Raw genomic sequence first — 24,369 nt, forward strand, 5'->3', positions numbered from 1 at the left:
TGTGTGTGGACCCCTTTTTCACGCTTTCACCCTCGTTTCCAGTTTCTAAAATGGGAGGATTTTTCTGCATTGAGCACTTTTACTTTTAATACTTGACCTACATTTTCCTCATGATACTACATACTTTTACTTAAGTCACATTTTTAATGCAGGACTTTCACTGTAACAGAGTAAATGATCTGAATACTTCTTCCACAACAGGATATTGATTCTAATCTATAAAACAATGGGGAAAATATACATCCATGAAAAGCAAAACGTATCTGTTTAAAGCTGTTTCCTCTGTCTCTGGATCAAAAAGCGGTCACCGTTAACCGGTCTCCGTTCTGCGCATGTCCTGTGGAAACCGGGGGCTGGAGAGAGAGAGAGAGAGAGAGAGAGAGAGAGAGAGAGAGAGAGAGAGAGAGAGAGAGAGAGAGAGAGAGAGAGAGAGAGAGAGAGAGGGAGAGAGAGAGAGAGAGAGAGAGAGAGAGAGAGAGTTAGTTAACAGATGACCAATGGAGCATGTCACAGCACCAGTGTTTTCTATGTCTTCTTGTCCACGATGCACTTTAGGATTTCAATAAGATGCGTGTGTGTTTCCAGATAATCACTTTCTTCCTCGCCGTAAACTTTCACTGCCAGCCGCTCCGAGCTCAGGGTGAGTAACGTTAACGTACGTCTGTCTGTGATTGAACTGTAGCCTACGTCCACATTTAATGCACTGCTAAGAACTGGCTGATAAATGACAGGACAGTGTATAATTCATGCGGAAAGCCATCTGCAGGACTCACTTGTTGTTGTTCACTGACAGCTGGCATCCTGTTGATACATTTCGCTCTTTTGTAGTGAGAACACCACGCCAAACTCCATTCGCAAATCCTGCAATGTGACATTTCTTTGCTTATTAGTGTTACCTGAGCATCTCGCAGACTAGTCATTAGGTTGCATTCCGAATTATGAAAGTCCTCTGGTAAATCCGGGCAGCGAAATGTCTAGCAGCCAGCACTTTATTCAATAAAAGCCCCGTTTGATCCAGTCCACATCGAGCTACCGCCCACCACGGACTGTGTGCCGTTAGGTGTGAACACACTGTCGGAAGACCGGGGAAACAATTGGAAAAGGTGGAATTGAATCATGTTCAGTGGATTTTTTGGTGGCCGAATTAAAGAGTGCATCTGTGATATTCCTAAAAGGTTTTTAGTGGTGATTTTAACGTGTGTGTGTTGAGTGAATCCATGATTGTAATGTTAGTATGGCGCTCTGTGTGGGAGCAGAGTCAGGGGTTAGCCTGTAGCGCGCACTGACAACACGACAATATGCCTTTGAAGTTTAAAGACAACTGTGGCGTAGTTAATATAGCTTAAACCGTTCATTCCCCGCTGGGTTCCGTCGGCTAATATTTGATTAATAGACGTGAAAGTAGATGTGTTGGGTTCCGTGTAGGATAGGAAGGAAACAGAGCAACATAGCGGGTCGGAAAAAAGTGAAAAGGGACCGTTACCGCGATGGACGCCTCTTTGGTTATTAGCAAATTCACTCAGCTTCTAGGAATAACTGTTGGCAAAGTTATAATTTTTTATGTCACGTGTGTGTGTGTGTGTGTGTGTGTGTGTGTGTGTGTGTGTGTGTGTGTGTGTGTGTGTGTGTGTGTGTGTGTGTGTGTGTGTGTGTGTGTGTGTGTTCTTGTTTAACTATATTCGTGGAGTCCAAAAACCGGGAATACAGTATACTTGTGGGGTCCCGACAGCTTTGTGGGGTCAAAATGCTGGACCCCACAAGTTTAAAGGGCTGTTTGAGGGTTAAGACTTGGTTTTAGGATTAGGGTTAGAATTAGGTTATGGTTAGGGTGAGGGTAAGGGTTAAGGTTAGGCATTTAGTTGTGATGGTTAAGGTTAGGGTAAGGGGCTAGGGAATGCATTATGTCAATGACGGGTCCCCACAAAGATAGTGAGACGCACTCTGTGTGTGTGTGTGTGTGTGTAAAAATCATGTTTCACCATCCATAGGTGAGAAAACCACTAGGAAATCAAAGTGTCTATGTGTGTCTGTATTAGCCCCCGGGTGCTAATGAATCCTCTGGAGCTGTGAAGGCATTCAGAAAGCACAGAGGTGTGCGTGTGATTGGCTGAGTCAACATGGAGCTGCCACTTTGCACTGTGTTGTTACATTTTGGAGCCTTTTGGCGAGCCGTGTTCAGCTGTTGTCCCGGCTCAGCCAGAGTCCGGGCTCAGAAATGGCTTTGCTCTTTGATGTTGAGTCCACATGGGTGCAGGATGTGGATTTGCTCTGGCTAAATATCACTTTGTACAGTTTTTTTTTTTTTTTATTCCCTGACACATCTGCCAGGAACATGAAAGGAAACACAGCTCTCAGATCCTCATTTGGGGTGCACATTGTCTCCAGCGGCTGGTGACAGCCATGAAGCTCTCAGAAAAGCCCAAAAGATGTGAACAGCAGCATGCTGTTAGGGAGATAATGGCTTCACTTATTTAGTGTAGAAATTCCATTCATTCCGTACTTCTGTAGGAGTTTGCGAAAACGTCTCTTTCATTTCTTTCCTGTTGTGTTTTGGTCGTGGAGGCGAGCCGGGAGAGAATGCATCTGGAACCAATTTGAGTCCTGAGAGCAGACTGGGAGGAGGAGGGGAAGCAGCAGAGTGAACTGCAGCCCCCTTTCTTCCCGTGTCCACTGCGAGCAGCCATGGGCCTGAGTCCCGCAAACCTAATTATAGTTCTGTGAACACAAGATGAAAGTGCAGCATACACAGATGCATTTCTTGGCTATCCCTTGGCATAGTGATATTTGAATTGACTATGCAATCGAATGTTTTTTTTTCCCGCTGTTTTTCCACACTTTCCTGTGTTTTTCGCCCAGGCTAAATATAAAGACAGAGACACTAAGGGTCAGCTCTTTGGTTGACAGTTTGTCTTTCTGGCCCAATGAGTTCAGTAAAAGTAACGTTTCAGAATGTTCCAGTAACTGACTGACCTGGCTTTGTTCCCCCCGAGACTCTGAGTTCAAAGCACCAGAAGGCAGCGGCCCTGTTTTTCCGGTGCCACACAGCGGTGCTGTTGGGTTTGGCTTTAGACCAAAATCCACGCTGCTCATCGTAACGATGCGACCGTCAGTGTTGGGAACGTTACTTTAAAAAAGTAATTAGTTATAGTTACTCACTACTTGTTCCAAAAAGTAGCTGAGTTAGTAACTGAATTACTCTATAATAAAAGTAACTCGTTACCAGGGAAAGTAACTATTTGCGTTACTGTTAAAAAAAAAAGTTGCTATGTGTCAAAGAATTTGGATTTTTTTGAGCAGTTTTTTTGTTGTGAGGCAGAAAGGTCTAGCTTTTGCTGCTTGGATGACTTTGCTCCGAGTCCTTCTTTGCTAGTGGATGGCAAGCTATCATCTGTGGTGGAGGTATCGGTGTTTTTGGCCACTAGCTTTGTAGATGCGTGTGCCGTTGTGAGATGCTTACAACGGATGTCGACAAAGTCTTCGCTCCTGGACATGATGTACACATTACATGCACATTCTTGCCTTTGACCACAATGAATTTGAAGTAGTGCTTATATCTCCACCTTGAAAATGCCAACTTTTCATCGGATTGCTCCTGACTCGCCATCTCTGCTTCATCGAATCTCTGTTTGGCTGTTGTGTGTGTGTGTGTGTGTGTGTGTGTGTTTGTGTGTGTGTGTGTGTGTGTGTGTGTGTGGCGCGTGTGCTGGCATGTGTGTAAAAACACTGGCTCCGATTGGCTACCATGAAACATGACTCTGCCTTAGCCAATCATAATCGCTTACCTCGTTATTAACCCACCTCCTCACTAGCTGTGAGCCAGGGGTGCGTTCGGATTACAGTTTATTCAATCAATGAATAGTAACGCACCGCATTTAACGTCCAGTAACGTTAACGGCGTTGTAACGACGGGAAAAGAAATTAGTTAGATTACCTCGTTACTGAAAAAATAACGTTACCTAACGCCGTTCTTTTAAACGGCGTTATTCCAAACACTGGCGACCGTTGGCAAAGCAATGTTAATTAATCTGCGAATAGTTTGCTGGAACAATGTTCCGCCTCTAAAGAAATAGCTTGTTCTTAACCCTTGTGTTGTCTTCCATCAACCGTGCATTTGCCGGTTGAAAACTGAAAATCAACACTTCTTGTGACGTTTTAGACTTTTTCTTAAACAGTTTTGGCGCTTTTTTGATGTTTAACGCGTCTTTTCACTACCACGTATAATAGGGCTGAACGATTTTTGAAAATAATCTAATTGCGATTTTTTTCCCCAAATATTGCAATTGCGATTCGATATTCAATTATTTTTTTAAGCACTTTGTCTTCTGTATTATTCAACAAAGACAAACAATAAATCATTTTATAGTATGAACAACGCACAATGAAGTGAAGTTACGTGCTGCCGTGTGCACTTGCTCAGAGAGGCTATTGTTGCGTTAGCTAGTTGCTGGTGTTCTTGCCGTGGGATTAACTGTACTAATAAAACTGTTGAAACACCGCGGCCACGCTGCTGTGAAAGCTCCCCGAACGTCATTTATCAGTCTGATTGTTACCCCTCTCAGTGGCAGCTCCTCCACTCATATCTTTATAACGGAGCTAGCTAACTGCTAACCGGAGCTAACCGCTAATCAGAGCTAATCGTTGCTAACCGAGCCTTGAGTTCTGTGTGCCTGTATCCATTAACTGCATGTATGGACTCAAGCCCGAATAAAACCCCTCATTTTATTAAAATGGCTGTAAAAGTTTTAAACTACAACTCAGAGTTGTTTGAATGACAGAAATCTGCTCAAGGTACGACGTAGCGTTAGCGTGCTAAGTTGATGCTTTCTCTGCGGAGTGCAGACTGATTTGCTCTCGCGAGTCATGTGACCAAATCGCAGCCTTTGCGATTAGGAAATCGCATTTTAACATATCGCGATATTATCGCAAATGCAATTAATCGTTCAGCCCTAACGTATAAACACCACTAACACCAACTTATTACCACTAGTTTTACACTTCTTTTTGGAATTCATGGTCAATAAACCTCATTTATAGAAAACTATACCTAATTCTTGAGTTACAAAAGCAGAAATTATGAATTATTTAGACTAATGTTAAAGGAAGGATCGTCACAGAAGGCTATATGTCAACGTTCAGTCGGGATACTGTTTAGAAACATTTCCATATTTTTTTTTTCCAATGCAAAAAAAATGAAATAAAACACCCTAAAATTCAATGAAAGTGGAGATCCGATATTTTGTTGTACTTGCGAAGCCGTTGTGTGGAATCCTCCATGTTATTTTTGGGTAATCAAAATTAGGTAGTTAAAAAGAAACCCATATTTCTGATATAGAAATTTTGAAAACGGGTCAAATTTGACCCAAAGACAACACAAGGGTTAAAGGACAATTCCCATGCATAATGAACCTAGGGGTTAATAACACATGGGTACCGAGTCGACCGTTCTCTGGTATTTGTTTTCATGCTAATTGAATGTGACCAGTTTTAGGGCAAACCGCTAATTAGCTTATAACGCTAGTCGTCGGCGACATCTTGGGAAAACAGTCGCGATCAGTCAAACGACGAACGCCGTGCTTGAGCTATGTTACTGGTTAATGGATAAACTGGATAAACTGATCAGGCGGGCCGGCTCTGTGGTTGGCATGAAGGTGGACTCACTGGTGACGGTGGCAGAGAGGAGGACACTGGACAAACTGCTGGACATTACTGACAATGCCAGCCATCCCCTGCACACCGTCATCAGCAACCAGAGGAGCCTGTTCAGTGGAAGGCTGCTCCTTCCCAAGTGTAGGACCAACAGACTCAAGAACTCCTTTGTCCCTCATGCCATCATACTCTACAACTCCTCACTCAGGGGGAGAAGGAAATAGGGTAAAGAGGACAGAACAGAACAGAAGGGAAGGAGTGGTAGCCACTCACTCATTCACTGTCCAATAAATTAATAATCTACTCACATACATACCTGGAGACTCTAACTGCTCTTAACTGCTAATGTATGCTAATTTATTCACTGTATAATAACACAATACCATACAGTCCTATATATTTATCTTTATTTATCTGTAGTTTGTTTTTTTACTGTTTACTTTTTGTAAAAAATATTTAGCTAAAAGTTTGTTATTCTTATACTGTATTTTTATACCTCTTTTATTTAAAGAGTGTTTTGTAAGCCGCTGAAATCTGCTGCTGGAAATCTAATTTCCTTGCGGGAAACTAATCACCGTCACTCTCTCACACGCTCTACCACACACTCCCCAGGCACACACACACACACTTGTCGGCCCTGCTATTCTCTTAAAGACATCGATGCACACACACCAACGCACAAGTATAAACATCAGGCCACGGCCGTAGGCTACGGCGAAAGCTCTGCGTGGAGCCTCCGCAGAACCATAAATCACGCTTAAGCCTTACCACTGACGCTGTACCGTTAGCTTGTGTTAGCATGTAGCTGGCTATGAAGGCACTTAAGCTGACGTGACATGAATTTCCTGGGATATTTCATTCTCTCTCTCAGGGAAAAAGTCTGTTGTAATGACTCATACATGGAGACGTGACTGTTGTGAAGAGTGAGGAATAGTGGACCCAAATGCAGGGAGAGGCAGGCAGGCAGGAGATGGCTTGAGTTCAGGGATTTATTGATAACAAAAAGCAGCTCAGAGGCTGGAAAAACCATACGAAAAAACTCAGAAAAATACAAAAGCAACAGGAAAAACACAGGCTGACGGCAACATGGGCAGGAAACAAAAGGAGCAAACTTACAGGGACAGGACACAACGGAATACAAAACGATCTGACAAGAGACAAAGGGAACACAGAGGTTAAATACATGAGGTAATGAACAAATGAGGGACAGGTGATACAACAGGTGAAACACATCAGGGCGGGGCAGGACAATCAACAAAGGCGGGAACACAAAAAGTAAAACTAGACATGACAAGACAGAAAACAGACTATCAAAATAAAACAGGAAACAGAAATACACACAGAGAACAGAACAGTCAACAGGGTAAACAAACTACACAATGAACAGGGAATACAAATATACACAACAGAAATATACAAAACAAGATACATACAGAAATCTACAAACAAGGCAAAAGAAATATCCAAACAGGTAACATATAAAATATACAAACACAGGGAAAATGCACAAATAAACAATAAAGACACCAGAAATGAACAAACTGGAAACAGAAATATCCCTAAACCGTAACAGTGACTCACCTTAAAGGTAGCGAGATGTACTGTATGGAGCAAAATCTGTTCCAGTTATAGGCTATACATTTATAAAGGCTGTTACAGTAGGCCACACAGCAATAATCACAATTCATACATGGAGACGTGACTCACCCTTATATGCTATACAACATTTCTGTCTACTCAATAACTCAAAGTCAGAAATCATACTGTTTAGTCAGTGGCCTTGGTGGCATGTCGGCCAATGAGAAGCCTTCCCTAAGGACTAAAGCTCAGATCTATTTTGATTTTGGGCAGCAGCAGCTGAGATGTTTAATATTCTCAGAATTATTGGCTCTGTAGCTCAAAGGCTATTCCAGGATAATTACATTTTCTGCTCATTTCCTGGACGTCTTTATCATGTTAGCATATATATATATATATATATATATATATATATATATATATATATATATATATATCTGCATTCTCACCAGAAATGAATTGTTCTGAAACAAATGCTTTGCCAGAAGCACTCCGAGTAGAACTGCAATTAAGTTTTAATTGAATACGATGGAACTTTATTGTTCAGGGCTCCAGTCGGCTTGATGATGTGACTGATCCCACATACAGTAGTGTGTCAGTAGATTGTTTGGAGACATGGAAATGAAACCGAACAAGATTAAGATCAAGTTTGTTTTGGTTGTACTGCATTTCCAATAACTCCCAAATACAACCTGATGAGGCCGATGTCGGCCCCATGCCTTGGTCTTTTGTAGCACTTATTGCCGTGTAGAGTAAAGGCATTTAATTGGCACAAACCCTACAGTGTGCCCTGATGTTTTTTGAAGGAGACTTTTGTATTTCTGACACCATGTTGACCTCATGTATAGATGGATTTAACAGCTGTGTTTGTGTTGTGCAAGTGATGGAGTGGCTGTAGTCTGGAGCAGGAGCTGGTAGCTGTCGTGTGAGTGTGATCAGTGTGAAGCTGGGCTGCATGTTGCTGCTGTAGAACTTCCTGCAGCACTGCTGAGGGTCTGCTAGTCTCTAAGCCTGGGTTATCCATGCAAGGGGTTCAGGTTCTTCTCTGGGGGAAAAGAAAAGCATGGAGGCAGGGACACAGTGGGTCTGCCCATCCAGAGACCGTCCTTCACAAATCTTCACTCTGACAGCAGACACTACCACAGCTTACATGGAAATGAATCTGACTTTTTCAAAGGGGACTCAAACAAACAGGAACGTCATATTTCCATCAAGTTTTCGACATAGTTTTTCACTGTTTGGGGTTTCGACTGGCACTCTTTTTTTTTTTTTTTTTAAGGTTATTTTTGGGACATTTTTAGGCCTTATTGACAGGACAGCTGAAGAAATGAAAGGGGAGAGAGAGGGGGAATGACATGCAGCAAAGGGCCGCAGGTCGGAGTCGAACCCCGGCCTGCTGCCTGAGGAGTAAACCGCTATATATGTGCGCCCACTCTACCAACTGAGCTATCCGGGGCATCCCGACTGGCACTCTTTTGATGAAGTCATCTTGCGCCCTCGTCTTCTGCAGTGGTAAAATGGCTTTCTGACTGGAGATGCTGCTTATCTCGATGAAAAACAAGCATTCATTCGCTTTTCGAAATGTGGCTCAAATTTGCGACGCATTTGGATGGAAACGGGACTAATGTCCTGAGAAATAGTTTTTACCTTTTGGTCTTACAAAGCCAGTTATGAAGTGATGCCTGGAGAATCACCGTCAAGAGTTACACTGTGCCACCTCTCACCTCCACCTCCACCTGATGGAGATGCTTCATACTGAAATGCTTTTCCTCTCGCTGAATCCCCCCTCTCTGCCTCTGCCTCCCCCCACCACCCTCTGTGCCTCGCTGTATGTGGCCATATGCCCCTCATTATGTCATTTCCCATCACACAGGTCAGGTCTGCGTCCTCCTTTGATTCAGCTAATCGAATATGAAATGAGGGGGAAGGACACACTACCATCTGGAGCTGTGTGTGTGTGTGTGTGTGTGTGTGTGTGTGTGTGTGTGTGTGTGAGACATCTGCTCTAGTATTCAGCCGTTCTGGAGGGTGTGTGTCTGGTGTGTGCGTTTGTATGCTACCTAACCATGCAGTGCTTTGTGAGTCAATAACAAGATTTTGAAATCAATTCTGTGATTCATAGCAAGCCAGTTCAAAGCTCTGAGAACAGGGGGGGGGTTCAGTGAGGCGTCGGGCAGCGGCGCTCTGAATACACTGAAGTTGCCCAATTGATGTTTTACACAGACCTGTAAAGACACCGTTACAGTAATCAAGTCTATGAAAAACAAAGGCATGAACGCGTTTCTCTATTTCTTGTTGAGACTGGAAGCAGCGGATTGGCTCGTGGTCTCTCTTTGCCAAACTGCCAACATCTAACAGCCGATGAACAGCAGCCTAACAGCCAGCACTGTGATAGTTCAACCATGGCCAACGTTGTGGTAGCTGGAAGTCCACTTGTGTTAGATTTCCACACTGTAAAGATACTTAGGGCCCTATCTTGCACCCGGCGCAGCACAGCACAAAGCCCGACACAAGTGTCTTTGCTAGTTTAAGACCGACGCAGTTGTCAATTTCTCGTCCAGCGCCCGCGTCGTTTAAATAGCAAATGCACTTGCGACCATCTTCGCGCCCATGGGCGTGCTGGTCTTACAGGGAGGTGTGTTCAGGTGCATTCTTGCCGTATTGCTGTCTTGAGGCAGCGGGAAGTGATCGCGCCATTGTCGCTAAAGTCAATAGTGCAGCATTTTATTGTTATATTAACAGCAAATTAGTAAAATGTGCCTAGGCTTATGCATAGCGCGCGCACACTATGCTTGTTACACACACAGGGAAGCGCAGCAGCACACACACATGCAAAAGATTACAAATAAAAATATTACGGTGCAAATCCGCCACCATAATAGCAATGCGCCAAGGTCCAAACGCGCCTGGCTTTTAAAGGGAATGGGAGATGACACTCTGATTGGTTTATTGCATGTTACGCCCAAAACACACCTGTGAATTAATGAAGACACTAAGTACAACCCTTTTGAACCATGCACCCGACGCGTGGACCCTTTTTTCCACCGTCAAACTAGCAAAAGTGGATTTGGACACGCCCTAAACGCACCTGTGCTATGCGCTTCACACTGTGCGCTTAGATTGTTAAAATAGGGCCCTGACTGTTTAAGTAACACAGTCCCTTCATATTATAACTGAGAACAACAATAGAGAGTCTCAGAGTCCTGATGCCGTGTTAGCGTCCATCACAGGAGAGCACTGACACAGAGCCGCAGGGCGGCCTGCCTCAGGTCAGTCTGCCACACCGTTACTTCTTTATCCATGTTCAACTGAGGGAAGCTGCGTCGTGTCACATGTCACCAAATGTCAGCAAATCCTAACTGTTGGCTCCGTTTCCTCTCAGGGATCTCTCTTACACCTCCTGTGTGAAAAGAGACAGAAACACGGAGAGCACAGTTTATCTTCTACATGATGAATGAATACGCGTTGGGAAAAATGTGTTTTCCACCAAACATCCTCTCTTTATGGCAAATCTCAATGAATCAATGCACAGGAAGTGACCTTTTGACCTCCATCCATTAACCCCCCCCCCCCCCCCCCAGCAGCTCTGAGGAATGCAGGAAGCAGTATTCCTACACACACTTAAGGCCGTTTCACATTGTACGCGGCATGCGCTGCGCTCACCGTTAGGTTTTCCTATTCCCAACTATATTTGTTGTGCTTGCCGCCAGGCTCAGCGCAAATTTACGTCATACATGCGCCAATATTTGAATGCACGTCACGTCTGCGTCCAGTGTTTACATCAGACGTGCAGTAGGCTACATGCAACATTGTGTAGGATACACAGTAGTGATTTGGTGGAGATGATGTTTCTGTCTTTGAAACATAGGAAAGCCTTGTTCCGTTGGTGGATCCACGTGTGTTCGGTGTTTACTTTTTTTTTTTTTATTCAGACACGTCACAGCACACCGCGGCCGCTCTTGCGCGTGCCGCGGTCAAAGTTGAACCATGTTGAACTTTGACCGTGGCACGCGCAAGAGCGGCCAGCCGCAAAATGCCGCTTGCGCTGCGCTTTGCTCAGCGCAGCGGCAGACCAGTTCTTTTGCGCGCATGTCATTGACAATAATGGGTTTCATAGCGCAGCGCTGCCGTTTGCGCGTACAATGTGAATGGCCCTTAACACGCGCCACTGCTGTTCATCTGTTGAAAGTAGCCAGGGAATCAGAGTCAGTGCTTTCTGTCTCTTTTCAAAGCTGAACTTTAACGTTAGAAAGTTTGTGACACATGTGCCTGGCTGGACCCGCTGTCTCATCATGACAACCATCCAATAATAATCCTGTCCACACTGGCCTAACACAGTTCCAACGTGAGACACTTACAGGGTGAACAGGGGCGTGTTTAGGGCCTGGCTATTGGGCTTATAGCCGTGGCTCTTTTTTTTACTGCCAAAATATTTAAAATGCACATGAATTATAAGCTCAATGAAGCTTTTGTAGCTATCCCCACCCCCTCACATATATACACACACACACACACACACACACACACACAGTTGAAGTCCACCCTCAGTGTTATTATGGTTGTGTAGTTTATTGCAGTGGGAATCAACAGACAGGAAACTTGGCTGTGGATGTTTTCTGGAATGTTAATGACGAGCTGTTCAGTATTGCCTTTACCAAATCAATTAGACTGTGGTTGGCCCTAAATCACAGCTGTTTTTTTTTTTTTTAAAGTGTTTCTGGTGTGACTGAGTTCATATCGTGTACAGCTTCTTCTGGATTGAACTTTTTTTCCATCGATGAGCCAATAATAACGAAATATCTTCATGTGAGGCTCCCATCCTGTGTGATAATGAACCAGAGGATGTGTCTGTAGTCGTGGCTGAACCAATGAGTGCCCTTTTAAATCCCACGTGCTTTAAAGGAACACGCCGACTTATTGGGACTTAAGCTTATTCACCGTAACCCCCAGAGTTAGATAAGTCCATACATACCCTTCTCATCTCTGTGCGTGTTGTAACTCTGTCTGACGGCTCCACCGGTAGCTTAGCCTAGCACGGATCCTGAAAGTAATCGATTCCAACTAGCCTACTGCTCCCAATAAGTGACAAAATAACGCCAACATGTTCCTATTTACATGTTGTGATTTGTATAGTCACAGCGTGTACAAATAACAAGGTCACATGAGACCCAGCCATCTTCTAACCGTATGTAAACTGGGAACTATATTCTCAGAAAGGCGAAGCACTGCTACTCTCTGCTCGGTGCTTCTCAGGTGCTGCAAGCATATCACTCCGCCCAAGTAGTAGTAGTGTTACAACATGTAAATAGGAACATATTGGCATTATTTTGTCACTTATTCGGAGCAGTAGGCTAGATGGAAACGATTACCTTCAGGATCCATGCTAGCCGTCGGACAGAGTTACGACACGCACGGAGATGAGAAGGGTATGTATAGACTTATCTAACTCTGGGGGATACGGTGAATAAGCTAAAGTCCCAATAAGTCGCCGTGTTCCTTTTAAAAGGCTGGAAAAGGTTTATTATTGTAGACTTTTAATGGGCTGATGACAACTGTAGCATCCAACGTACTGAGCGGATGAACACACATTGTGTCAGTTGGCCCGCCGCCTCTCTGCCTGCGGTACTGGGCGGACTGGAGCTCTTTCTCTCTCTCTCTCTCTCTCTCTCTCTCTCTCTCTCTCTCTCTCTACATTAACAATCTGATCGCTTCACATTCGCTTCTTCTGCCTATCAGACGAATGACTGACAGCTGCCACATGGTTCACAGATATGATAGTTTGATACTCAGCAGGAGTTTGTCAATGTTACTATAAAATAACACCTAGCCTATGCAGCTGAATGTCATGGTAATTTATGATATTAGACATTAAGTAATGACATATAACATAGCATTCATGCAATATCTTTGTGTTACCCAAATTGGTAATTTTTAGAAAACCAGCTTAGTTTACTTTATGCCCTTTACCGACCAATATTAGCGTGTATATTCAGGTTTTCTAAATGCGGTTAATGCGTAAGACATTTTGCTATTCCTGGAAGTAAGTCTGAAAAAGTGGGGTTATCCCATATTTGAGGTCTAGACATTTAAATGTCAATATCCACTCACAACAGCAGATGACCCAAATATGGCACAGATAGCGAGGATGAGTGGAACCAGAGCATGGGAATGGGAGGAGACTATAGTTAGAGTGAACTGCAGCAGTACCCGAGCCCGAGCAGAGCCCGACAGGCAGTCTGTTCTTTGTGTGAGCCTCCGTGAGCCAGAAACTAACCAGGCACTGATATCATCTATTGAAATCTCAATCTGACATGATTGCCTGTAGAAGTTGCACAACATCTGGGACATATTCAATGGCAGAATCTGTTGAATTCCCAGCTTGCATGAGTTGCTCCACAGAAACCACTGTAGTGTTTCCGTATTATTTCTCCTAGTCCACACTCGTCTAGATTTGCTCATAGACGGTCCCCAGCAGCCCCGCCTTCACCATTTTACACCACATCGTGTCACCACTGAGAGTTCAGATTTGGAGTTAATGTGGAATTCTCATGCACTTTGATGTAAAGCTTAGATCGGGCCCAAAAAACCAAGCCTACCCGAGCCAGTGCACATTGTGTCCGAGCCCAGCCTGGCCCGACACATTAACTGTAATTATGAGCCAGAGCCCGATTTAAACAATTTTTTAGATGTGGGCCGTTATAACTGACGTTCTCAACTACAATTCCGAGTTATTTGAACTGCAGAAATCAGTTTAGAAGGGGTATGCTTGGAGAAGTAACAAAAGAGGACATTGAAGGCTGACTATCATCCTTTCTGCCATGGCAAGCCTGCTTCATGTGTCTGTTTATCGTCCCCGTTTTTTTTGCTGTCATAGGCGAGCAGCGTGCCGCACTTAATGCACTCGACAAAGCCGACACATATGTTGTCACTGCCCACGACTTGTTTAAAATGGTTCCATACCTCCGACTTTCCTCCAAACTTGCTCAAAGTTAATTCTCCTGTTTTAATTTTTTTCTTTACATCTTCAAGCTCCATGTTGCACTTAAGCTACACAATACAGCACAGCAGGCCCGGTGTGATGCGTGCGGGTGGAGGAGACGCTGCGCATGATTTTGGCATAGCTTTCTCCCCACCCAATTAGGCTTATAAAGTAATGATAAAAAGAACACAAATGCTTGATCAAGGGACCGGACCGAGAATAGTGGCGGGAAATATCGGCCCGTGGCTCGGGCTCGGGCAGAGAATCTAAACTCTACTTTGATGGTTATTGCCATCACAAGATGTTTTTCTCTCTTTTTCGGTCAGGTGGGGAATGGTTTGGATGGGAAGTTGTTTTTCTTAGCGTGTTCTCACACACATGGCACAGATAACTGACTGAGGTTTGTGGTTTGAAGCTGCAAACTCAATTTGACCATCACGTGCTGAAACAAAACAAACAAAAATACTGTTAATGTGATTGGCAGGTGGGACTTTGAACACAGTTGACCCCCTAACGTTTGAGTAACCCCCCCGTCGTTGGACCCCATGAGATCTCAGAGCTCATGCTGACACATCCCTTATCTGTGGGAATACTTGTTTTGAGTCAGATAAAGGTCTCCATCATGTAAATGTTCCCACATTCCCGTGTGATGTTTGTCACCTGGGGCGTGAGAGAGTCGGAAACTAATGACATGAAGGAAGAAGAGTTTTCAGTCAAGTTTCCATCCAAATGTTTGAACAGAATTTGCAGAAAACGTGTGTTTCCATCCACAGTTTTGGTACTTATTCTCTAGTCGGTTGCCATTAAACTATGTTGGAAATATGACATATATTATTTACATTTCATGTATTAATGTCACACAGATCTGATGTTCTCACATGTCCGCTGCACTGTTCTTTCTATCAACAGAACATCTTTTCCACCTCAGGCCCAAGTTAAAAATGTTTGAAATATTTGGATCTTTTGTTCTGGCATCAACAATTTAATTTAGTGTAATTTATTACTTCATTAATTTAGTAATTAATGAAGGATGAAGGACTGTCAGGGCTGATCTAAACTACCTGTAGCATGGACAAGGGATACACTAAACACAGTCAATCCAAACTGTTAGCCATACTGGCTTGATGTATGTACGATCATACTGTACATACAACATGATTTCTATGACGATCCCGTCTGATCGCTTGGGTTTCTTCACCAAACATAGATAGAAAAGTATGACAAAAGTCTTTTAGGAGAAGTTCAAATTGTCTTTTTTTTAACTGATTTAGTCTTGCTTCCAAATGTAGACACGCACTGTCAACAGATTAATGTTCACATTGCAGTTACACATGTTTAAATAGAGAATAGCCACAGTGTTTAGTCAATGAAGTGCTGAATGAGGTTCGATGTTTAGCTGAGGGGTCGACTGCACTGTGCTTCATTCCAGAGACGGAGTGTAACAATGTAGCTGGGGAGGGGATGTGGGGGGTGCTGAGCAGGAATGGGGCCAGCTCTCATTAGCAGCCAGCCGGGGGCCTCCACCTGCCATTGTTTCTGTGTGTGTGTGTGTGTGTGTGTGTGTGTGTGTGTGAGAGGGAGGGGGTGGGAGTGAGAGTTCATTTAGGCCAGAAAGTGTGCCGACAAATGAACCAACTCAGCATACAGCAATAGGCTGAAGAACCCTTGATTGTCAGCTGTGCTAGTGGCTCAATGGCTGACCATATGAGTTAGGGTTAGGGGTTAGGGTTAGGGGTTAGGTCGGTCCAACACTTTGGTCCAGATTGAAATCCAACTGTTACATGGATTGCCATGACATTGGGTATAGACTTCATAGTGCCGAGAGGATGAATCCTACTGACTTTAAAGGTAGTTACACACCAACCAGACGGCCGACCGTTGGCAGAAAAGGCAGTCGGACTGATCAGTCGGGTCCCCGAGGTCCAAAAAGTGCCTCAGAACACACCGAAGAGACGCCGACTTGATCATACACTCTGCGCGTGCGCGAAACGTAATACGTCACCATAGCAGCAGGCGGCGCTGCTCTGTATTGTTTCCATTAACAGTCTATGATTGTTTCCCAGAAAATGAAAACCGGCAGCTGATTGGACGAAGGCGTCACGTGGTTCTTTTTTCTCCGGAAATTCACAGCCAGACTGTCATGGCGGCTTGTTCAGAATACGATCTCATAATGTACTAAAATAGTTCACCGAAACGTGTTTCTGAAAACATTTTAAGAGAGAAATAGGCTGCGCAGTTGCTGAATCTGTCTTCATTTCAGATCAACAAAGGTCAGTTTAAAAGATTTTCGTCAGATTTTGAGAGGCTCATCCACTCGCCATTTCCGGGTGAGTCCCGACTGCCCTGTCTCCGACTGAACATGTCGGGTCGGCCAAAATGAAGGCCGACGGCTCCTCGGACGTCCGACGGCCGATAATCGGCTCTGTGTGTCAGCGCCCTTACTCTAGCTGACACGCTTGCTCTTTACTGAAATATCTCAGCAGCACTTTCAATTATAGTTATCAGTGTTTCCTTTGGAACATGAGGTTGCTGGGGGCCTTCCTCCTGATTGACAAAATGTGTGTCTAGTAACTGAGTCATAGCTTCAGTGCTCTAATCAGCACATGATGCTTGAGAGAGGCCCACTTGTGCCTTCTGGTTCCTGGAGGAACTGCTTTTGCCAGTGTCTTCAGCCTAGCAACATTTCTCTCCTCACGTTCTCTCATGGCTTTGCTGCCTGGAGTTTGCCAAGAGTTCCTCCCTGTCCATGTTCTTATCCACGTTCTCGTCCTCTCCTCCCACTGGTGTATTCACTGGTGCTGGTGAGTCAGAGTTGCAAGGACAGTTCAGTTTACTCCAAGGTCCAAAAACGAATCAGGATAACACTACTTTGGCATTTCATTAAACAGCTTAAACTGAACCTGGTGCACATGCAGAAACCCTGCAAAGAATCAAGCCTATCAACACGCACTGCAACTCTTTACCAAACCTCAGCCAGCTGTGATCTGGAGAAGGTATTAATTTCATTTCCAAAGAGAGCATTGTGAAGTTACGCAGCAGCGGAGAGGTTGTTTTTCCACTGCTGTAGAGACACAACGTTAGCTTTCTTTCTTTCCCCATGACTTACGTTGAGTAACTTCTGTTTGATTAAAGAGCAGTGATGTGGGTCACTTAATATTTTGTCATTCTTGTATGGACAGACGACTGTAACAAATGAATGCAGGTAAAATATGCAAGTGGCTGGTAGATTAGCTTCACTCATAAGCCAAAAAACAAAACAAATGTAATCTATGAAGTGGCTGGTAACATGTGAACATTCTCTAGCCATTTGGCCTGTGGACAAAAAAGTTAATGTTTGCACCTTGAATGCGAGGTAACTTTATTAATACTTTCTGTGCCCCCGCCAGCAGTGACCTCTGTCAACTTCACTGCCGGCTGTGTTTCATTGAGCAGCGAATGGTTTGGCCCAGTTGAGTAAGAGCCTGAAACTACCCCGTCCCCCCTCAACCCTCTCATTTGCCCCCCTTCTTCTGAATCATGACCCTGAGAGCCGGAGGATTCCACCTGACTAACCACGTCCTGACTCATGTTTGTAATTTGGGGTCCTTTTTAAGCCTCGGATGAAAAAAAAGACAGGAGCAGAGACAGAGCTGCCTGCAGGGCTCAGCTCAGCGTCCCTGTGTTACAGAGTGTGACGTCCACATGCAGGGAGACTGAGCCAGCCCTTTCCTGGAACCTGAACCTGAACCTGGGCCGGGCCGTGTTTCATCTGTGTGTTTATTACGCAGGGCTCCAGACTGTGTGCGACTGAATTTTACATCCAGTCGCACATGTGCGACCAGTAAATTTGCCCCCTTTTTTACACGTTAAACGTCGAAATTTCGGTACCTGAGAGCGCGTAAGCTCAAGCTTATCTGTCCTCTCTGAAAATTGACAGAGATTTTTTTTTTTTTTTTATTTCTTTAGAGTGTAACATATTCTAATAAAATAACATAATGTTCTAAGTACATAGGATAAATAGGTTTGACAATCATTTTTACCACTGAAATAATTGTTTTGTAATTATAGAGGGAAAGTACCAAAAAAAAGGTACCGTTGGGTAACGGAACCGAGTTTCAGATATCGGTACCGATATTGGTTTAGTATTAGCCTAAACAATGCATGTTTAATTTTAAGTTGAATTCATTGTAATTGTAAACTAGAGCTGGTATATATTTTGTTTTTCATGACAGCGGTGGTGCTGTCGGTTCCTTCTATGCTGCATCTTCAAAAGTGACACTGAATTTGAAACAGCACATTGTAATTTCTGCATCTGTTATCAAAGTATTTGTTAGTAATACAGTGGAAATTAGTAGAAATGTGAATATTTGGTTAGCATGTTGATTTACGGTGTGTGCCCCTAAATTTTCTGGTTGCGCCCCTAAAATTTTCAGTTGGGGGCCACTGTGCTCCTGGTGAAAAAAGTTAGTCTGGAGCCCTGTTATGTCTGTCCAGCTATGAGAAAAGTACAGATTATTTATGTGGCTGATATAAAATGTTGTCTTACAAGTCAGTGTGTCAGAGGATGTTTATATCTTCACCGAATCCTCCCACAGCTAGACCCAGTCGATGTCTGAAGGATCACTGACTGTGAGCCTTTTCACCTGGTGTTCATCCTGTGATAATGCTGTGAACTGTAAACTAATGCCCGAACAGCAGCATCACAACTGACTCCTCTGTGCATCTGTCTGCAGATCCCTCCTGCTGCCAACATGCTGTCGAGTTGTCGCCTTGCAAAGAAGCTTGTGACCAGGTATAAACACACACACACACACACACACACACACACACACACAAGCCCACTCCTCAGCCCATTATAGGCGGCCTATGAATAGAGGTTTTTTGAAGGGGAGTGGTGCAAAGTTTTTTTTGTCTTTTGGTTCTTTCAAGTGCAGAAAAAAAGTCTCACTCTGTTTCAATTGGGAGCAGGTGATGCCCTTCCCCCCCCCCCCCCCTTTCTGTCTTCTGAAGCCTCCATGTCCTTCTTTATGGTCGTAAAGTAAGCTTTTCTCTGCAGAAAGAGAGTTCAAACCTTCCTCCTGCTTTTGAAGTGGGGACAGAACCTACTGTGCTCTTATTGGCTGACATCACCACTTTGCTAGCCAAAGAAAGAAAGAAAACAGATAAAATGATTAGATGAAAGAGGAAGATGGAGAAAAAGCAGTGTAGAAAGGGATGAGACATCTCAAAAAAAAGAAACGCTGGGGAGAGAAAGAGAGAGTGATATCCCACTTTACTTCTTAACTTTTTTATTTGTTGCTGTGTAGCTATGTTACTTTTATACACTTATTAAATAGCTTTTTTCTTACTCTATTTTTTACCTTGAATTTGACTGTGAGTAACCCGGCCACAAGTATTCGTATTGCTTATGTGATACTGTGATAGTATTCAGGGTCAGAGGGTTTGATATATCAGTGTTTTTAATATCGGGATGGTCCAACTGACCTACACCATCAGTTTCAGCCTCAAATATGCCTTCAGTCAGAACTTCCAGAGACACATCTCAGGTTTAGACTGATGCTTATTTAATCTTGTCCAAACCTGGCGCCTACATTACCCACAATGCAACGGCGGACAGTAGAGTCAGAGATTGAGGTGTGTCCTGCTAGCAGCAGCTAATGTCTCCTGCAGCAGAGGTGTGCTCAGATCACCAGAGATTTTGACTTTTCAGACGTGTACGTCTTCAACCGACGCTGACTCAAGTGACATCACTGGAGGACATTCATCAGACACAGTCACACCGCTCACTCTGGAGACACTAAAGGCTTTTTCACACAAGTATGCTTTGAAATGAACTGGGTCTCCCTTTCACCTCTTCTGTCCTCCCACTGCCTCCAGTCTCACCAACAAATCTGACCTCTGCGTGCTATTTGCACGTTACAAATCTACTCTAAATCAAAGGGATTCTCTGTCTGTCTGTCTGTTAGGGTTGGGCGATATGGCTTATACATAATATCTCAGAATTTTAGTGTATGCCGTGATGTACACCTTGATATCTTCATATTTTCTCTAGAATAACATCAGTTTGATTTAACCTATTCTGCCCTACAAAACAAAAAGGCAGTAACTGCATTTTTGGTCAAAAATGAGTTATTATCATTTTCATGACATTCAAGGCATCCTTTGTTATGTGACAAAACATCTTATCTCAAATGTGTGTCGTTTTGGAGAAAAATGGTAGTCGTTTGTACAGTAACTGCAAAAAGCCCTAGTGAAACAAAGCAAGAATACAGTAACTGCAAAATAGGGGTAAAATATCAAATTAAATATGAGGATTGATATGTACAAAGAATAAGCTAATATAAAGTAACAAAAACAGCCACATGTCCAATAATCTACCTACAACTACTTAGCTGGATGACAGGATAACTTGATAACTAGCTTAGCAATGTGAGACTTTAAGCAGCCGTTTCAGCACCAGAACAGCTTCCGGGTGGAAAATATTGACCTAAAATGGTCAAATTAGTGTTGGTTTTGGTATATCCATGTTCAGGAAAACAAATGGTTCCAATTATTTCAAATACAGTGTATCTAACACACCCAGAGCCCAAGTTGTGGCAAAATAGTTTTTGAAGAATCTGTAGTTACTGCCTTTTTCCTTGGTATGGTGCCACGTTTTTGGTAAGTAATACAAAGCAAGAATACAGTAACTGCAAAATAGGGGTAAAATATCAAATTAAATATGAGGATTGATATGTACAAAGAATAAGCTAATATAAAGTAACAAAAACAGTCACATGTCCAATAATCTACCTACAACTACTTAGCTGGATGACAGGATAACTTTAAAGTCATTTTTCTCAGTTCTGCACTCTGCGTAGTTACTGCCTTTTTGCTTTGTAGGGCAATATTGATGCGCGAGATGATTCTAGCGAACTCATCTGAATTCAGAGGGAATGCAGCTCGTACATGACAAATTAGGAGGCTTTCATTTTGAAATTCCACATCAGAATGTCCTGATATAGTCTGAGTGACACTCTGAGCTGCTCTGCTGTCATTCTGATTTTCATTGGTCTTTGGAAATGCATTCTTTATTACTTAGTTTAATTAATTATTCACACTATTGAAATTCAATTTCTCTCTGAAATACAGTTTGCAGGCAGTAGTTTTTCATTTTAAATTATTACTGTTTTCTTCATTTAGTTTTATTTATGTATTTATTATTGACAGACTATATATATTCTTTATTAAACAGGTAAAAGACTGACTGACTTATTGAATGAACGTGAAATCTCACTTTTATTTTGAAGTCAGTCCTGACTGCAGGAGCAGCGGCAGAAATGAGAGAGAAAACCAGATGGGGCTAGTGTGGTGCTTGGCTGAATGCAGCCCAGTTTAATACAAGCCTAAACCTCGTCAGAGGAAATGTTACAGTCGCCAAGCTGCACATTTAACAGCATGAATAGCACACATTAGCTTATCTCATGAACTTTGTTTCGATCCACATGCTGAACCTGTTAATTGTTAAAAGCAGAGATCCTCAACAGGGGGTCCGGGACCCCTAGGGGGTCCTCACAGTCAATGCAGGGTCCAAATTATTGTTAAAAGTTTTTAAGAAAACATTCCAAAATTAGTCTTAACATGAATCCAACATCCCTACAATCCCTACTGCTTACTGGCCTATAGGTAAGGTAGTCACTAAAGTAGCCATCCACAGAGACAGTTCATCCTGAGGAATTTAACATTTAAACAGGATTTATAAAATCATGCCAACACTTATTAGGCTATTTTAAAGGTCCCATGGCATGAAAATGTCATTTTATGAGTTTTTTTTAACATTAATATGCATTCCCCCAGCCTGCCTATGGTCCTCCAGTGGCTAGAAATGGTGATAGGTATAAACCGAGCCCTGGGTATCCTGCTCTGCCTTTGAGAAAATGAAAGCTCAAATGGGCCGATCTAGAATCTTCCCTTTATGATGTCATAAGGAGGAAGGTTACCTCCCCTTTCTCTGCTTTGCCCGCCCAGAGAATTTGGCCCACCCATGACAGAGAGGCATCATGGCTTTCAAACGAGCAAAATGGCAGTTGGTCAAGGCCACACCCCCACTCTCCACCTTGACCCCTTCTCTCCTCCTCAATAGCTACAGACACAGAAATGGCACATCCTAAGGAAAGCTCATTCAGATACAGTATTAGGGGACCACTAAGGTCTATATAAAAGAGACTTCAGATACAGTATTAGGGGACCACTAAGGTCTATATAAAAGAGACTTCAGATACAGTATTAGGGGACCACTAAGGCCTATATAAAAGAGACTTCAGATACAGTATTAGGGGACCACTAAGGCCTATATAAAAGAGACTTCAGATACAGTATTAGAGGACCACTAAGGCCTATATAAAAGAGACTTCAGATACAGTATTAGAGGACCACTAAGGCCTATATAAAAGAGACTTCAGATACAGTATTAGGGGACCACTAAGGTCTATATAAAAGAGACTTCAGATACAGTATTAGGGGACCACTAAGGCCTATATAAAAGCATCCAAAAAGCAGCATGTCATAGGACCTTTAACAGCTTAGTATTACATGCACAAAAAGGGTATGTATAAAGGCTTTAGGCCGTCCTACATGTTATTGTAGGCCCAGTTTAATATGAAACTTCATATTATACACTATATGTAGTAGGGGGTCCCTGCTGCGTCTCTCTTTCAGTTAAGGGGTCCTTGGTTTAAAAAATGTCAAAGACCCCTGCCATGAAGCACTTATGAACAGAGTCAGCTGATTTTGTTAACCCCGCCGCCATGATTGTACTAAAGTGTTTTTCCTTGGCCTGCCGCGCTGGAGGAGAGAGCCTGTCAGTCTGCCAGCCTGGATACAGCCTGAGAGGGTCTGACACATGGCCTGCTTGGCCCGTTGGTCTTTTGTTGCATCAGAGAGAGTTCTTCTTGGATTATCTGCCAACAAATCACTGTCGCTGTGTTTGCTGCTGTGTTTTTCAGTTTTGTCAGTTCAGCAGCGATGAAAGGGCATTTGGAAAAGCTGTGGATGAAGTTACTGTCATCTGAAGAACAGTCCAAGGACACCTGATTACAGACACAGTATGAGCAGCTGAAGACTAAATGATTCGTGCTACAGTTCTCCTTTTTACCCTTGTGAAGACTTCAGTAGTCCATCGGGGACAGGTCACCGTTGCAGCAGCAAAACTGTGACAACAAATAGAAATAGAGCAGATTTACAATGCTAAACAAAGCACATTCAGCCATTCCAGTGCACAAACAAGAGGACATTAAGCACAGAAAAGAACAGAGTTGGAGAAAGTACTAAAATATTGTACTCAAGTAAAAGTACCAATACTTTGATGAAATATTACTCAAGAACAAGTAAAAATACCTATCTGAAAAAAGTACTCAAGTAAAAGTAATAAGTAGTTCATTTAAAATGTACTTTAAGTAAAAGTTACTTAGTTACATTAAAATAAAAACTGTAAAACGGGGCGGGGGGGATCTCTCCCAAGTAGTGAAAATAAGACAAGGGGTCATAAATCCAAAACTATTTTGTTTTTAATTAAAGAAAAATAATGGGTTAGACCCTAATGTTCACAGCCCAGACTAGCAGCTAGCTTCTACACACCTAGGTAGCCCGTATGAGATGTGTGTATATATATATATATATATATATATATTAATTTTCCCGAGGGGCCACATGAGAAACAGGGACTGTTGTGGAGGGCTGGACCAATACTGAACTGAACTGAACTGAATAGGCTAAACTCAATTCTGCTCAATATTAATTTTATGTCAGGCAGCACGTTCTCAAACGTCTCTTTTTTCTCTGGGCATATTAGCGCAGCAGAGTCCACCAAACACTCTTTAATAAAAATGGCTTACTGTTTTTGGCGATTTTGTGGGATATCACAAAGCTGCTGCATCCCTGGATGCCTTGTTGCTTTTGCAGTGTAACTAGCAAAGCTTCAGATGTCCGTGCCCGCTCTCCAGCATTCAACTTGTTGTATTTCTCTGCGTGTTTAGTATTGTAGTGGCGATTCAAATTATAATCCTTTAAACACAGCGATCTGTTCTCCGCAAAACCCGGTCTCACGGTAGTTTGTGTAAATGTCACGTTATTTTTAATGTATTGATACGTGTTCACAGGGACGTTTTTCTCGTTTTTTACGCGGTGGCCAGCACGAAATACCCTACGGG

The 24,369-nt window shown here is 43.1% G+C and overlaps 1 protein-coding gene across 1 annotated transcript in view; it reads left to right on the top strand.

The window, feature by feature from the left end:
- Nucleotides 1-442: 442 nt before the first annotated feature.
- reck (reversion-inducing-cysteine-rich protein with kazal motifs) overlaps nt 443-24,369 on the top strand; it is a 68,866-nt gene continuing 44,939 nt past the window's right edge. The window contains exons 1-2 of the mRNA XM_031320466.2: nt 443-640; nt 18,916-18,974. Coding sequence (XP_031176326.1) covers nt 568-640; nt 18,916-18,974 — 132 coding nt within the window. The 5' untranslated portion in view covers nt 443-567. The remainder of the gene's footprint in view (nt 641-18,915; nt 18,975-24,369) is intronic.

Source organism: Sander lucioperca, chromosome 23 (genome assembly GCF_008315115.2).
Source record: "Sander lucioperca isolate FBNREF2018 chromosome 23, SLUC_FBN_1.2, whole genome shotgun sequence".
NCBI lineage: Eukaryota > Metazoa > Chordata > Actinopteri > Perciformes > Percidae > Sander > Sander lucioperca.